The sequence below is a fragment of the Hippopotamus amphibius genome, chromosome 2 (assembly GCF_030028045.1).
Source record: "Hippopotamus amphibius kiboko isolate mHipAmp2 chromosome 2, mHipAmp2.hap2, whole genome shotgun sequence".
Lineage (NCBI taxonomy): Eukaryota > Metazoa > Chordata > Mammalia > Artiodactyla > Hippopotamidae > Hippopotamus > Hippopotamus amphibius.
In genome coordinates, this window is record NC_080187.1 from 204,272,706 (window position 1) to 204,289,134 (window position 16,429).

At 47.5% G+C, this 16,429-nt stretch overlaps 1 protein-coding gene across 3 annotated transcripts in view; it reads left to right on the top strand.

The window, feature by feature from the left end:
• Positions 1–16,429, top strand: part of TLN2 (talin 2) — a 452,015-nt gene that overhangs the window by 379,333 nt on the left and 56,253 nt on the right. For all 3 annotated transcript variants that reach the window (XM_057722678.1, XM_057722677.1, XM_057722679.1), the window contains 3 exons: positions 2,219–2,389; positions 11,130–11,276; positions 15,282–15,383. In XM_057722678.1, the coding sequence (XP_057578661.1) occupies positions 2,219–2,389; positions 11,130–11,276; positions 15,282–15,383 (420 nt within the window). The remainder of the gene's footprint in view (positions 1–2,218; positions 2,390–11,129; positions 11,277–15,281; positions 15,384–16,429) is intronic.

The following is a 16,429-nucleotide window of genomic DNA, read 5'->3' on the forward strand; positions in this document are numbered from 1 at the left end:
TGGTGCTAGCCCAGGTGGGGAGGTTTCCTGTCTGTCATGTCTCTCAAGAACAGGAAGTGTTAGAGTCCTTGCCAAGCTTCCTAAATACAGGAAAGACCCCATCCTTTCCAAACCTTTGCCCCACAATATGTGAAGAATAATGACCCCTAGTGTGTATGGAGTGCTTGCTACATGGAGGCCTGTGCTGTGGCCTTTCGGCACGCGGATCTAATCCCCCTAAAATCTTAAGGAGCTTAGTGCTATTACGTTTTACCAAGAAAGAAACTAAAATTTAGTAATAGGAAGCAATTTGCCTAAGATTTCTTAAAAAGGAATTGTCAGGGAGGATTCAAATCCAGTGACTTTGAAACTACAGCTTCCTCTCCATCACCCAGCCATCCTCCGTCCCAGAAGTCAGACCCCGGTTTCGTTGTGTTTACTTATCTTCGGCACACAGCAACCCTTGACATTTTACAGCTGCATTGATAGAATGTACTTTTAAAATAATAAAACGAATCTAGAAAGCATGTTAGATTCAAATGCATTCAACATTTTGACTCCTTTAGTACTTTCAGGACCCATCCTGAGTCCTGACCCCCGATGACCCATCAGTGCACTTGGTGATGACACCAGTGCCCTTCCTGGGGAAGAGGAGATGAAATTCAATGCGGATATGCAGGGCTGTCCCCTGGGGTTGTGCGCACTGGGCCTTACACAGAGGTCTTTGGCCGAAGCAGGGAGCGGGGGTGCGACATCCAGCCAAGTCATGTGCCCTGGCATGGTTGATATCTGCCTGGAGGATGGGGAGCCCCTTTAAAATTCACACAAAGCACCATGAGGGCCAGCAGCAGCCCCGCTCAAGTGTTTTGAAACCTATCTGTAAGATAACTATAATTGGGGATTAAAAAAATGTAATTTTATTATTAGCTGATAGTCTTGTCTCACTATTAGCGTTAATGGACTCTAATATTTTGGAGCCCACCTTGCCCCAGTCCCCACAAACCGCCACCCCCTGCTTTGTTGCTGACCCAGCGACTGCCCGTGTGAAGCAGCCTTCCTGCCTGCATCCCCATCACCCTCATTCTTCCTCCACGGGATGGGAAGAAGCATTCAGGGAGTTGCTGGCTAAAGGTCTGAACTTAAATACGCCTGATGGGAATCATTTAGCAATTAGTAACTGCCACACAAGATGAGGAGTTGAACGGAAAAGTGTGATCAGTGTTGTTGTGTTTTATCGGAGTGGGAATAGATGATGGTGTCTGAAGCAAGTGCGGCAAAATGTTAAAATCTGATATTGTGGATGCTAGGGAGATGGTGAGCATATACAGTCAGCCCTGCACATCCACAGATGCTGAACCCACAGATGCAGAGGGCCAACTGTACCACCGCATTTTATATAAAAGACTTGAGCCACCCACAGATTTTTAGTATTCGTGGGGGGGTCCTGGAACCAATCCCCTGCAGATACCAAGGGATGACTGTGTGCACCATCGATGGTGTTACCTACTGGAGACAGGCCTCTGCTGCCACAGTGCTTAGCGTCTTGATAGGCTTTTTTTGTTCTCCCAGGTTGGGCTCATCATAAACAGAACATCTTGACTGACGGGAAATCATTTTTGCTTTTTTTCCAAATCCACGATTTGGTCAAAATGTTTGGGGCGGAGGGCAGTCGGTTGGCTTCCTAAAATGCTTTTGAGGGTGCCTTTACTCTCAGGCTGTTTTTCTCTCAGCTGCCATGCTCCCCTCCCCCTCCTCTATCCCCCTCCCTTTTGAGTTTGTAAGATGCTTGCCTTTGGTTCTTTCAGGAGCTTTTCTATTTGTGAAACTAAAATTAAGATTTGCAAAATTCTCACACCTAACTCTGGATCTCAGGACAGATTTCTTAGCACTTCTGCCATGATCAGAGACAGACAAAGAGCTCCCCAGAGGAAGTAAAATCCAAGCAAGAGTTTGTTAATTGCAAGTACTCTCAAAGATAAAGTTGAACAAGGAATAAGGCCTGAGGATCTTATACACACCCACCCACACACACACACACACACACACATTTGGCAACTGTAATTCATAATACTGAATGTAAAAATAGAAAAAAACAAAAGTGAAGTCCAGCAGATCTGCCTCTTCCTGTGACTCATCCATCCCTGTCCCAGCCACCTCCCCACCAGCGGGGCCCCTAAAGGAGACACATGCATTTACATGTTGCATCTGTGGTTTTTTGGTTTTCTTTTTGTCTGGAAAGGTAACACAGCTGGCCAGCTACTTTGAGCCCTTGATCTTAGCTGCCGTGGGTGTCGCCTCCAAGATTCTGGACCATCAGCAGCAGATGACGGTGCTGGACCAGACCAAGACGCTTGCAGAGTCTGCCTTGCAGATGTTGTATGCGGCCAAGGAAGGCGGAGGAAATCCCAAGGTACAGCCCAGGATGCGGGGGCCTCATTTGGGACACTGAGAAGCCATCACATGTCCCTCAGGATCACGTCCCTCCAGGGAAGGCACCTTCAGTTTTTGGATGGTGGCATTTGATTTTGCATTCAAAGGTGGGAAGTAATTGTCTCTTGGCCTTCCCGGGGATCTTTAAGAGGAAAACCAAGAAATGCACACAATTAAGCCTGATTTAGAAGGTTTTTTTGTTTTTTGGTTTTTCCCTGACAGTATGTGTAGGCAAGTGTCTATGGGAAAGAAAAATGTATTGTGTAGTTATTACAGGAATAAAAGCCATAATACCTGCCCGGCACCTGCCCAGTGTTGACACCCAGCTTGCACAAGACAAATCTCTATTGTTTTCCACTAAGTGTCGTTTCCGTTCCTGGTACTTACATTCAAAGAGAAACAAGGTGCAAGGTCACCCATGGCATGTGTTGCTATTGCCTTGGGGACAGTAGTTTAATACAAAAATCTCCCTTACCGGCTTACAAGTGGAACACTTCTTCAGCCTGATGTGTCACCCAGGCACTTCAAGTGGTCAGAGATGGTGACAGCATGTTCCTTTTCTCTCAGGGATGGTTTTGTCAGAGTGATTGTTTTACTTGTGAAACCAGCACACACACCTTAAGTTTCCGCGGGCTTCCGGAGCCTGGAGAGGGAGTGGAGTCTCCTCCCACCACTTGTGACTTCCAGCAGCTGCCGCCACAGGATCATGTGATCTTAGTGGGTCTTCACCTGAGCAGGCTAACTTGAGAGAGCACTACTGGAAAGAGTTGTGTAGATTACTGACCTACAAGCTCCCGGGAATCCATATCATATATGTGTTTTTCTGAGTGTGTTTTGTTGTATCTCTAAGATCTTCAAATCGGTCACATGGCATAGCAGAGAAGACTCTAGATTGAGGCAGAATCACAAAGTAGTGATCTCAGAGCTAACAGTTATTGAGTGCTAACTCTGTCATTTATACATCTTATACCCCCGTCTTATGTAATCTTCATAAAAACTCTGTGACATAAGAAGGTTCCCATTGTACATATGTGGAAACTGAGACTACCCTGCTAAGTCATCCAAGACCACAGGGGAGGTGTATGTGGGGTTAGGACTGAGCCTGTGCCCTATGGAAACACAGGCCGACTCAGCCCGGAGCAAGGCCTGGGAGGCGTGAAGGAGAGAGGCAGGGAGGAGGGCTGATTAGTCTCAGAAAAAGAAAACTATCCGGCACATAAGGGTAGCTTAGAGCCACATTGGGAATAGGGAACAGCACCTGCAAAGGTATAGATAAGGTCGTAAAAGGGTTATGATGCCTTTAGAAAATACCACTCAGTCTGGTGTGTATGGAACGTGCAGGGTGTGGGGACAGTGGGACAGGAGGGGAGACTGGGCTGTCGTGTGACAGGCCTTCTCCACCACACGAAGGCTCTGGGGCTTGACTGTGAGCAGTGGAGAAAGATGCAACCCATCCATAGTCTAGAAACACCACTCTGGAAGGCATGGATAGAGCCTTGGACTTGCGTGCTCTATGTTCAGTTTTTCATTCATGTATCTGGCAACTCTTAAGAGGTTAATTCTGGGGATGCTAAAAATATCGAGAGCCATCCTGAGCCCTCAAATTGTTCTGAGTCTTCTGGCAAAATAAGTCTAATTGCTGAAGTGGTGCGTAGAGCAAGAAGAACAAGAGCGCCCTTTTGGCTGTGATAGATTAGTGACAGGTGCCCCAGGGTCAGGTCCACCCCCTTTGCTCCCTCCCCAAACTGGAGGAGCTGGGACTCGCCTTCCAGATCCAGTTCTGGGTTATCTTTTCTCCAGGGCTGTTTACTATCACGTCTCCACTCCTAACCTGAGGGTGTTGCATTCTCAGCAGAATAATTCAGATGTTTGGACTGCAAGTTAGAGCTCCTTGTGGAATTCTCTTTTCTGCCAAGGAACCTCATGCTTGGGAGCATTTTGTATTTGGCCCTGTAAGCTCTATAATGACATCATTTGCTTGAAAGGACGTCATTGGTGGCTGGAGACCAGTGTGGAGTAGTTTTCAGTGAAAGACCTGAAGCACCAGGTGATGAACTAAGACGTGATGAGTGACAGCGACACAGGAGTTTATGTGGCTCCTCTCACTGATGGCAGTGACCCGTGCTGTCTGCAGACTCTGACAGGCTTGTCACAGGGTACCTCCTAAGAGGCCTAGAGCAGAGACTTAATCCCCTTGGGTGCTGTTCTTTGGGCAGGTACTTACTAGGTGTTACTTGCTGTGTGTTAGGTGATGTATAATATGTATGTGTTAGACGTCGTAGTCCTTGTCTTCAGAGGTAATGTGGTTAAAATGTGGTTAAATGGTTTTCAGTGGCTTTGATTTGGTGAGAAATAGCATAAGCTTTGGGGGCCAACATAATTGGATTCAAATCCCCAGCTCTGCCTTGTGCTAGCAAATAACTTCATTTGTTTCCTCATCTAAACGAGATTGGTAATGAATACCTCTGGAGTCCTTGTAGAGATTAAATGACAATGTGCCTGACATAGTGGGTATGCCAAAAAAAATCGGCAAGTGACAGCCCCAGAGCCTGGTGTTACTGACTCACGTGAGTACAAGGCGTTTGCTGTGTGACCTCATCCTCATCCCTCTGCGCCCCTTCTGCACGCGTTCTCTACCTCCAGAGTTCCCTCCCCCACTCAGTTCCCTCCTCCATCCTCCTTGAAGGGCCCCTCCGGCATCTGCCTGTAACACTCCAGCAGATATGCCACCCTGTCCATTGTTGGCAGTCCTAATTATTAGTTGGTTTTTCCCCCTCTGCTGCAGTTGAGAGCTGCCCCCTGTAGCCTTCTCCCGTTTTCCAAACTCCTGTGATGTCCATGCCTGCTTTACTGGGCTTTGTAGTCGAAGCACTATGATAAAGAAATCAGCCTCCCTTGGAAGTAGACTTCAGACACGTTTCCAAAAAGAACGAAGTCTGGTTTTTCTCCTGTGTTATTCTGGGAGGAACAGTAATAAGGAGAACCCCTCCAGAGTCTAAAATAACGACCTCATTGTGGAGCCGGCTGACTCCCCTTTGCAGATTGCCGTTGGCCAGTTAAGCCTGCCTTAATTGAGAGCCTACTGTGTCTTTCGGTGTCTGAAGCTATTGTGCTCAGGCAGCCCGTGTGTGGGATGTGGCCTTGGCGATGTGATCAAGAGGTTTGCCATTGGAATTAGAGGAAAGGGCTCTGGGTGAGGCTTGGAGTAATTGGAAGAGGCTTCACAGACTCTGCGCGGACCCTTTCAGGATCTGTAAAACTTAAACATGTGGAGTGAAGGAGAGCAGGCCATCTAGAGAATTCTTTACCATGAGCAGATGGGACAGTGATTCATTTCTGGGACAGCCAAGAGCAAGGATGTGTTTTTTTAGGTGTTGATGCTCTGATGTGGAGAAAGTGTCCTTTACGTTTTCCAACGAGTTTCAGAAAACTGTTTTGTGATTTACTGCTGCCACCCCTAAAATAGGCTTCTGATACCTTCCTAAGCCTGCCTGGGAGAGCAGGTACTTGGCAAGCTGCTCTCACTTCTCCCCTAAAATGTGCACTTTGTTTAGGACTGTACAGAATGGCTGACATTTTTGTGCTACCAATAGTCATCTCATTGTAAGTGAGATTTTCAGAAATGCACACCTTACATTTTACCTCTTTTATAAATGAAAACGTTTGTGTGAGATGCTCTCTCTGGAGGGTTATGTACAGGAGATGTCACTTTTCAGGCTTCCATCAAAGTAAAGCAGTCTGCACATTCTGCGTTTTACCTTCCCTGCCATGAAATCCACCATTAACCTAAATTACCAGCTCCCTCCAGCACAGCCCTCGGGGAGAGAGCTTGGCATCCTGCCACAGAGGCCTCAGGGTAGCCACCCATGGTCACATAATTCACATCCCGTCAGATGTTGTGTTTCGAGGACTCTTCTTGATTGCCATGGCTTTCAGATCCCATAGGCTGAGCTGGTTCCTAGGGCTCACGCAGCCTCTTCTTAGAATTCTTCTCTTTTATTTAATCATTCAAAAGAGTTATCATTTACCATCTCTCATTGGCTTCCCTACCTTCTCATCTCCCAAAGTAAAGATGCAATTTCTTGGGCCTTTTGCCCAGGTCCTCTCTCCCTGAGGTGGGTCAGGGCAGCAATAGCCACTGCACGGTTGGGCCTGGCGCCTAGGCAGTGCGGTTCTAACACAACCTTGGCATTAGGTCAGATTCCCCACGCAAGACCACAGGCCCCTCCTGGGCTGCCCTCGATGCGGACACCAGCTGTAAGCTCCAAGCTTCCTAGACCACTCTCACTATGACCAACTGGCTACATTCAGGGGTTTTCACGACCCCTTAGGTTCAATAATTTGCTAGAACAACTCAACTCAGGAAATTCCTCTACTTACAGTTACACTTCTATTATAAAGGCTATAACCAGCCAATAGAAGAGACCCGGTGCGTGAGGTCTGGGAGGGTCTCAAACGTGCAACTTCCGTGTCCTCAGGATGTGTCACCCTCCCAGCTTACTGCTGTGCATCACCCATGGGGGTGCTCACCCCAGCTTCCTGTCCAGAGCAGGTACTGGGGTTTCATCATGTAGGCTTGATTGACAGTGTTCAGCCGTGAGACCAACGACTCCAGCTGCAGCTCCCTCATCTCCCCAGAGGTTGGTGGCCAGGGTGATACTATGTTGCTCAAAGCCCCAACCCTCTCATCACACTGTTGGTCCTTCCAGCCCGCCAGCCCCCATCCCGAATCTACCTACCGGCCCCCAGGAGACCTTGTTAGCATAAACTACTGTTTGGTGCAAGGGGCCCACCATGAATAACAGACACTTGTGTGATCACTTGGGAAATGCTAAGGGGTTAAAGGCTCCCAGGAACCTGGGACAAACATCAGCCAAATGTCTTACTTTTCAACAACGGATGAGATTCCAGGGCCGGGGCTCATCGGGTAGCAAGCTATCAGGAGTTGGACGACACCTGCAAGCTAGGCCTGGGGCGGGGCACGGTGGGGAGCTCCAAGGAGCAAATCTGGGAACTGGGAACTGGCGACAAGTTCATGGGCAAGTGTGGAGCCCGCAGTGGCTGAGAGAGCTGGGACCAGGCTGATGCTGAGATGCTCAGTGAGGGGGCGTCCAGCCAACGTTAGGAGTAGTAGCGGGTCCTGAGGCCGCTCGCTTTTGCCACCTGGTACCTGGTTGCTTCACCTTGTTTAAAAGCACCTGGTTTAGGGGGACAGGCTGAAACCTCCCCCTTATAGAAGACACATTCCCTACCTTAAGGTTTATTTTTTCGGTCGTGCTGGTAAATCTGACCTGATCTGGCCATAGGCTCATTTTGCTTTTGACTGGTGGCCTCGGCTGAGCAGATGGCCAGCTGGTCAGTGGCAGTTGTCCTCCACCAGGCCTGTGAGCTCTAAGTGCTTAAGCTCCCATCTTCAGATTGCAGCTGTCAGAGGGGTCCCTGTCGGATATCGTCCAATTCCCATCTTCCAGGGTGCTGTGAGGATTATAGGAGATATACACAACAGCAGTCATCGCGGTGCCTGGCACAGAAGGTCCCTCGGAAATGTCAACAGCTGTCCTTGTGTTGCTGCTGTTCTGTAGTTTGATGTTTATTGTTATTCCTGGTTCCCTGTCAGCTATGAAGCATTGTCTGTAAAATACTCAAATACTTGGCCCAAGATACAAGAACCTAGTCTCTAAAACTGGTATGAAAGGCGCATTGGGCCCATAGGTTGGCTTTCGTGTACACAAGTACACGCTAGCCCTTGGCATCTTGCCAGCACCCACAGGCATGTTGTCAGGTTTTCCTGGTCCAGTCAGAGGAGGTAGAGCATGTCACCACAGCCCCAGTGAGCCCAGTCGATGGCTTGGGGGCAGGGGAGGGCCAGGTCCTGTTCTGACTCCCCCCACACCACATCTCTGCCCTCAGCTCTGCCACCCATGCTCTTTCAAAGCCTAAAAACAGATGGCTGCGTGTGTTTCTAAATGCGTCTCTCCAGGGGAGAGATGTGCACCAATGGCCAGTGAAGGTTATCCTTGTAAAAATATCTTCAAAAATAAAAACGCGTCTCGCTCAGTACCTTAAACCCACCTTCTAGAGGGAAGCAGAGTAAATTGCTTGCAGGGAGCATGCAGTCTGGTTGGAGAGACGGGGCTGGGGTTGGCTGAGAGATAAGGGAAGTGGACAGGAGCTGTGGGCCAGGCACTGTACCGGGCCCTTTACGTATGGCATTTCAGTCATCTTCGCAGTGCACGTTCCTTCTCGCCCTGGACCTTTGTACAGGCTGTGCCCTCTGCCTGGAAGCTTCCTCCGTTTTCCCCCTCCTCACCCTGCTGCAGAATGGATTCTTCCTCCAGGGCCTGGACACCCCTGAGAAGTCTTCTCTAATGCCAACGCTGGGTTAGGAGCCCTTCTTAGGTGCTGTCCCACTCAGCCATTGCTACAAACAAGCCCTCCTTAAACTTAGTGACTTAAAACACCTCCAGTTTTGTGTCCTCTCTGGCAGATGTGCAGATCCACTGACCCAGCGAGGGAATCCTCACTCAGGGTCCCTCCTGCCATTGTAGCCAGATGGCAGCTGGGGCTTGAACGACCCGAGGCTCAGTCACTCTCAGGTCTGATGCCTGAGCGAAAATCACCCAGACTTTTGGGGCTGGAACACCCTTTTCTACTTCTGTGTGGTGTCTCCATGCGGTCTGCCTGGCATACAGCCTCAAGATAGCCAGCCTAGTTACACAGAGGCTGAGGACTTCATAGGCACGTGTCCTAAGAGAGAGTCAGGCAGAAGCTGTATCATTTTCCCTTCCCCTGCTCAGAAATCAGGCAGCATCGTTTGCCCCCCGTTCTCTTCTTTAAGGCCATTGCCTTCTGATGACTCTGTGACTCCAGAGTGGCTTCTCAGGGCTGTAAGAGTCCAGAGGAAAGTTGATGAGGACACAGTCATCCAAGGAGGGCTTCTGGGTGGAGGTGGTATTGAGACTGGCCCTTGAAAAGGATTTAGATGGGGGGAGCAGGGAGGAGGGAGACAGAATCAGTCCCTGCAGGCAGAGTGTGAGAGGGCAGAGCTGTGAGGGGGCCGGCCAGGTGGCAGCGGAATTCTGTGCCAGGGAGGAGGGGGAATCTGTCTGGAGAGGAAGGCGCCTCCCCACCCCATGGAGGACCTAAGAAATAGAGAAGGTGGATGCCGGCCTGGTGAGGAGTCAAAGGAATCTTTGTTCCTCAAGGGTATTTGTCCTTGTTACCTTCTAAAGTAACTTTCGTAGAGATGGTCAGCAGGTAGGGTTTGCGTCCTGGCACAGCTGCCTCGAGAATAACCACCCATAATCAATACCTTTCACGGCTTGTCAGATATTCGTTTGGTGGACTCTTCTCAATTCCCGTGGCTCTTCAATCCCGCAGGCTGAGCCAGTTCCTATGGCTCACGTCACCTCTTCTTGGAATTCTTCTCTTTTATTTAATCATTCAAAAGAGTTATCATTTATCATCTCTCACTGGCTTCCTTACCTTTTCATCTCCCAAAGTAAAGATGCAATTTCTTGGGCCTTTTAGAGGGGTCGTCTTCCTCTGAGGAGCATCAGGGCAGCCACGGCCGCCGCGTGGGGGCATCCAGTACTGGGTGCAATGCAATTCTTTTTGTTTTTTTTTTTTAAGGACTTTTATTGAGGTATAATTGACATACAATAAACTGCATATATTTAAATGCAGTGTGATTCTGACACAAAATACCTGGCGTTAGGTCAGATTTCCCAGGTAAGGGCACGGTCCCCTCCTAGACTGCTCTTATTATAAATAAGAGGCTTGCAACCACATCATCTCATCAGAATTAATTTCACTGCATAGTATTGTTATAATTATTCCCATTTTGCTTAGGAAGCCACGCCCAGGACCACTTAGCTAATTGGCAGTGGAGACAGAACTTGACCCCAGCTTTTTCTGACCCCAGGACCTTGCCTCTTTCGCCCTTCATCTTGCTACCACTCAAGATGTTTTTTCTTTCATCCTCTCATTCACTCATTTGCCAGTGCCTGCTCTGGGCTCCACACACGTTGTTAAAGCATCTCCGAGGACCATCTAGGGGAACTCGTGGGCGCTCAGGCTTTGCCTGCAGAGTATCTGTCCCTGGAGAACTTTCATCATTCATCCCTCCAACCCCATGTAAATGTAATTTGTGACATCGTTCCAGAGCCCATGTAGCCTTCTGCAGTTTTCTCTCTCCTGTATGTACCTATATTTCCATAATCCAGTCATATTTATAGAAAGGGAATTATAGTGTATTGGGCAAATTTGAAGAGAGGTACATTTGTTGTGAACACTTTTTTTTCTTTATATAGGTTTTTTTTTTCCTGTCAAATCTGTCAACTTGTATGTTAGGGAATCTGTGGCATTCTCTCTCTACCACCTTGAACGTAGTAACATAAAATTAGGCACGTCATAAGACGTTGGTTGAAATTGCAGGGTTTTTTTCCTGTTAATAGCAAAAAGAGATCTTTTTCTATTTGTCTTTCTGATTTTTGCTTATTTTGCAAACAAATGTACAATACAAACATTTGTACAAACATCATAAAGGAAAGGAAAAAATAGAGAATATATTTGTTGTGCTCCATAACGGGGATATAGTTTTATATTCTGCTCTTTAAGGTTATCTTTAAAAGAAGTGAAATGATTCTTTAGAGATTGAGAACCACTGTCTTCTGCTTACGGAAACATCTTATAATTATCTTCTCCTGCCACATCCTCAGGCACAGCACACCCACGATGCCATCACGGAGGCAGCCCAGCTCATGAAAGAGGCCGTGGACGACATCATGGTGACGCTGAATGAAGCTGCCAGTGAAGTGGGGTTGGTGGGAGGCATGGTCGACGCCATCGCAGAAGCCATGAGCAAGGTGGGTCTGGGCCCCCAGACGTTCTCCTGCACTCCTTGACCCCATTTCCTCCAAGGTCTCCCTTGAACTTGGTCCCAGGGGCTTTTCTCTAAGGAGCTGTCAGTCCAGGCTGACACCACCAAGCCTCCTCTTTTCTCGAGAGATCTGATTAATGTACAAGTGTCCTGTCACACGTCCAGCATATTCTTCATTTTTTACTATTCATTCATTACTTTTGTAAACCAGTTGCACCCTTCCTGCCACATTTACACAGGGTGGGGAATGCAGATGGAGAAGGCATCCTTGGTCCCCTCACTTATAAAATGGAAGTAATTATTTACCTCCCCTGTCTACCTCATAGAGCTACTGTGGGGAACAAACTCCAAAATGAAATAACAAAGTGATTCCCGAGTGCTGGCCTTCAGAATGGCTCCTTTGGAATCCTTGGGAGCATTTCAGAATGCACATTCCGAGGCCCTACCCCAGCCCTGATCATTTGCAGTCTCTATGGGGTGGAGCCTAGTATTTTAAAAATCTCCCCATGGTTCTGGTATCTAGCCAGATGCAGAGACCACTGAAATGATAAGAGTAAAAGCCGTTAGAGACGACTTGCAGACAACAGACATAGATGACATGGGTATCATTTCTCCTCCAGTGACCCATCAGTTGACTTGGGTCTGTAGGGAAGGATGACTGGACAGTATCTCCTGCTCTTTCCCCAAGGAATCTTTCACTAGTCATGTCAGTTTGATACGCATTAGAATTAACAACTATTCATCAGCATCTAATTGCAATCCTCTGATAGCGTAGCCAAGAATTGTAGACATCGTCTGTGTTTTGAAATGTCCAGTGTCAGATTGTGAATGCACTCATGGTTTTTCAGGATAATAAGTGGTCTTTAATTGCTAATTTAGAGAAGATTGGTTGGTTCGTGTCTCCCTAAAGAGACGATAGCCTGAAAATATAATTAGGATAATTCCCCTTAAACATTATGCAAACATTATCAGACTGATAATGTCCCAAGCCAGGCTGGGGTACTGGGGATCCCTGAGAGACCCCAGGCGTGGCTTATCAAAGCACTTCAGTAATTTCTGCTGTGGGCTTCTCAGGCTTCTAATTTAGACAGTTTGGCAGAAAACGAGTGAAATTGCCCTCTTCCTCAAGGCCCTTGGATAAGTCTCCGTGGGTTTGTTTGGTTTTCAGGACATCAGAACAGCAGAGCTTTGAAATTAAGCCTTGTATCTACCAAGGATATTAAATAACGGAGCTCAAGGTTTCTCAGTACAAATGAGAAATTCAAATGATAATCTTTTTCTTCTTAGGAGGTATTTTTCACAAGCACTCTAATGATAGGAAAGAGTCCCATAAATCCCTGGAAGATGGAAGTCTTTTTTGTGATAGCCTTTGAGCCTTGCATATTGCGATGAATCTTCAAGAAGGAAAGTAGCTCTTGTACTGTCTGATTTCAGGAGTATAATAGCTATTCTCTCAGCCCAGGTCACACTTGATTCTTTTGGAAAGGCTGGGAAATAGGTCTGGTGCTACCTGATAGCCATAATTAGGATCTGCTAACAACATGAGCCGCAGAGCCTGGGAGCAAAGGGGTTCTTTGCTTCAGTGCTACAAAGTATCTAATTAGGGTTTCATTGAGACCCCGAAACTCCTGTCTACCCTGACTTGACACTCTGGGTACTGCACGATGCCTCTTCTCCATTGTCCCTTTGCTAAGCCCACCCCAGCCTGCCCTTCACTGGGGACGTTGTATGACGTGATATCTCAGGTCCTTTGAGCCCCTAAGCAGCAACGCATTTCATATATATATATATATATATATATATATATATGTCATTTTCTATCTGAGTTTTGGTTATTTGGTTAAAACACTGAGACACTGTTAAAATCATTGTCTAAAATTCCAAAAGGCAGTGACAGGCAGAAAAAATTCAAATGTACCCAAAGTTGATTCTCAGCTGGGTGCAATTCTTGCTACTTTTGGAGCTTCTGCTCTAGAGGATCTCCTTGAGGTTCTCGCTCTGTATCGAAGCACCAGAAGGTTTGGGAATTAATAGGTTACCATGAACTAATCAGCTTTCTGGGTAACCTTGGGCAAATCACTCAAGCTTTCTGAACACTGTTTTCCCCATCCAGTGAGGTTAGTCTCAATCTTTGGGATTTTATGACCAAGTCCCTTTTCTTTGTTTCCTTTTTTGGTTGGGAGGTATTTTTTTTTCTTTTTGGCCAAGAAAGGTAATTAAGGAAAGAAAACAGACAAAAACCCTGATAGCTACATAAGTAGTATTTCATACAATAAGAGACCTGTTACACACACACACACACACACAAGTAGGAAGGTGATAATCTCAGAATAAAGGAAAGTTCTTTCAACTAAATAAATTTGAAATCCTAAAAAAAAGTCACTACTCTGCTCTTACTCCTCTTACTGTCTTCACACTGGAGGGTTCATCGTGGTGGCTGAGGCCACTGTATTCTGAGCTGCCCTCTAGTCCAGCTCCCTGGCATGTCTGCAGTTACACCGCATCTCATAGGAAGGCTCCCAGCACATGCTGCAACCCTTACAAGATGCCCAGTTAATTTATACTGAGTGTGTGCATCCACAACTCAATCACCAGCGGGGCCCCTACAGTGTGATGGAGATATTTGGTGGTGTCTATCTCCCTGATAAACAAACATAAAAAAAAAAATCTACCCTAGAAGTTGTGTTGTTGGTTTTATAGAGATTACATCCCAGCCTGTGCAGCGACGTGATACCAGGCTACAGTGATTCATTCGTCCAGCTCACATTATAGCTTGGATCTGCTCATGACAGGGAGCTCTCACTGACGACTCCACCTCACCTTTTCCCAACGGCCCTGTGGTCCCTGCTGTCTTCCCAGGCTGCAGACTATCTGGCAGAGAGCTGCCAGGGAGATCTTATCAGACAGATCATTGCCTACTGCAGATCCCCCGTTTTCTTCATGATTGCAAGGTTCTTCATCAAACAGATCAAGCCTGAGTCCCACCCCCTCAGCAGCCCCCTTCTGTTCACCGCACTCATTCTTCCTGTATTCACTTCGGTTCACCTCGTCTCCGCACCTGGAGTATCATCCAGCAACCAGGGGTGACAGGCACGATGATGGTGTGGGATGGCTTGCCTTTCTCTTCACCATAATCATCACTGACGTAAGCATCTTTATACCATCTCTACTGTGGTTCTCCTCTCCTCTCCCTTCATGAGGATGAAGTATTGTCTCGGCTGATCTTCACCACAACCTTCTGATGCTTGGAACTTTCCAGTGAAGGACTGGGGAACCAGTTTAAATACACAGCTTAAGGCCTATTCACAAGTCCTGGAATCAGGTCTCAAATTCAGGTCTTCCGAGCCATTAAGTCCCCAGCCCTTCAAGGGACAGACCACTGTCCCATTTCTCCACCTATTCCACTCCACACTGATTTCACCCTCCTCTCAGTTCCTGTGGTGCTACAGTCAGGTGAGCAATGAGCTATTCCTAATGTTTCCAATTCCTTCTCTTCCCCAACTCAGATCAGAAGTGAGTGTTCTGGGGTATAGACACCCATGGGCTACAGATTCCTAGGGAAGCCCTTCGTGGTAAAGGTTCTGCGTCCTCCCCCAGCTCTTTGTGTGCCATTCTGACTGCCCTGCATATGTCTGGCCCACGCCCAGCTCCATGTGCTTGAGTGCTATTTCCTCTCCTTGAGACTCCTTCCCCACCTGTTGTGTGTGGCAGACTCCTCACCTGGCAAGACTTGGTTGAAACATCATTCCTCTGGACAGCCCTGCTGCTCCCCGCAGACACACGGGGGGCCTCCCCTTGCCTGTGTGTCCCGCGTACCTAACGTGCACCTCTAATGAGGTCGTTATCACAGAAGCCGGGGGGTTCTGTTGACTCCGGGCCAAAGAAACTCTGAAGGCCTCTCCATTTTTCCAAGTTCCTGATTCTAAAAAAATAAAGCCCGCGCTTGAACAGACCTCTGATGACCTTTGGATTCTTTTCCTCTCCCCCATAGCTGGATGAAGGCACTCCGCCAGAACCAAAGGGGACGTTCGTCGACTATCAGACGACAGTGGTTAAATACTCCAAAGCCATTGCGGTAACAGCTCAGGAAATGGTAAGAAGGAAACGGGCCGCCCCGCTCGCTGCTGGTTGCCCTTTTATCCACCACGCCACTGAGCCTTCAGCTCTGGGCTCTGTGCTGGAGAGAGATTAGTCTTCCATGCTTCTAGCTCCTCCTGGGCCCCGGCTTTGTCCCGATCTGTGGTCTTTCTGGCTGCCTGTGGTCTAGAAGCCCCAGGCCGCTGGACTTCTCATCTCATGAAAAAGCTCCAAAGGGAATTAAAAATGACTGAGAATTGGGCATGAGGACAGGGGAGCAAAGGAAAGAGAGAAAATTAGAATCGAGAAGGAAATGAGAAATAATTGCGAGTTATGGAGAAAGAAAAAAAGCCTATTTATCTCACAGAGGCCTTGAAATGTTTTTCTAGATTAAAGTTATAGTACAAGGGAAGACATTTGAGGATAGAACCCAGATTGTGTGATGCAATCAAGTTATAATACTTGGACAATATTTAGTGCTTATAATGAACAGTATGATGTTGCCAGTCTTTCAGGCAGAATGAAACAGTGTGGTTACATAAAACAAATTTTCTCCTGACAACAGAAGGCATGTAATTTTTGGAAGTGTTTTGGGGGGTTTTTGTTTTTGTTTTTGTTTTGGCGGGGGAGGAGTTGACTAAAATGTAGTGCAATCAGAATTGTATTATATGGATGTTTAGGTATAAATGGCATTGAGAGACAGTGAATGCTGTCTTGATAAGTTAAAAAGTTGTACGAAAAAGGAAAATGTTCTCAAAGAATTAATATAAGTACGCGGTAAGAAAGTTCTTAACTCGTGAAGGACCAGATGTCACAGGATAAAACTGAGAGATGCCTCTCTGATGCTACCCGCCAAGCCCGAGTTGGAGGGCCCAGACTGCGCCACCGCGTGGTTCCTGCCCCCTCAGGCCGGGCGCCTCTCTGGATGGTTTTGTCATGCAGTCGTGTGTCCACTAGAGGCTGAGCTTGGACCACAGAGGCTTCCCTGGCGGCTGCTGCTCATTCTTAGAAACTCTGCGGCTGTGCCAGGCTCCTTGTTGTTGAAAAGGACTTGGGCTGGGG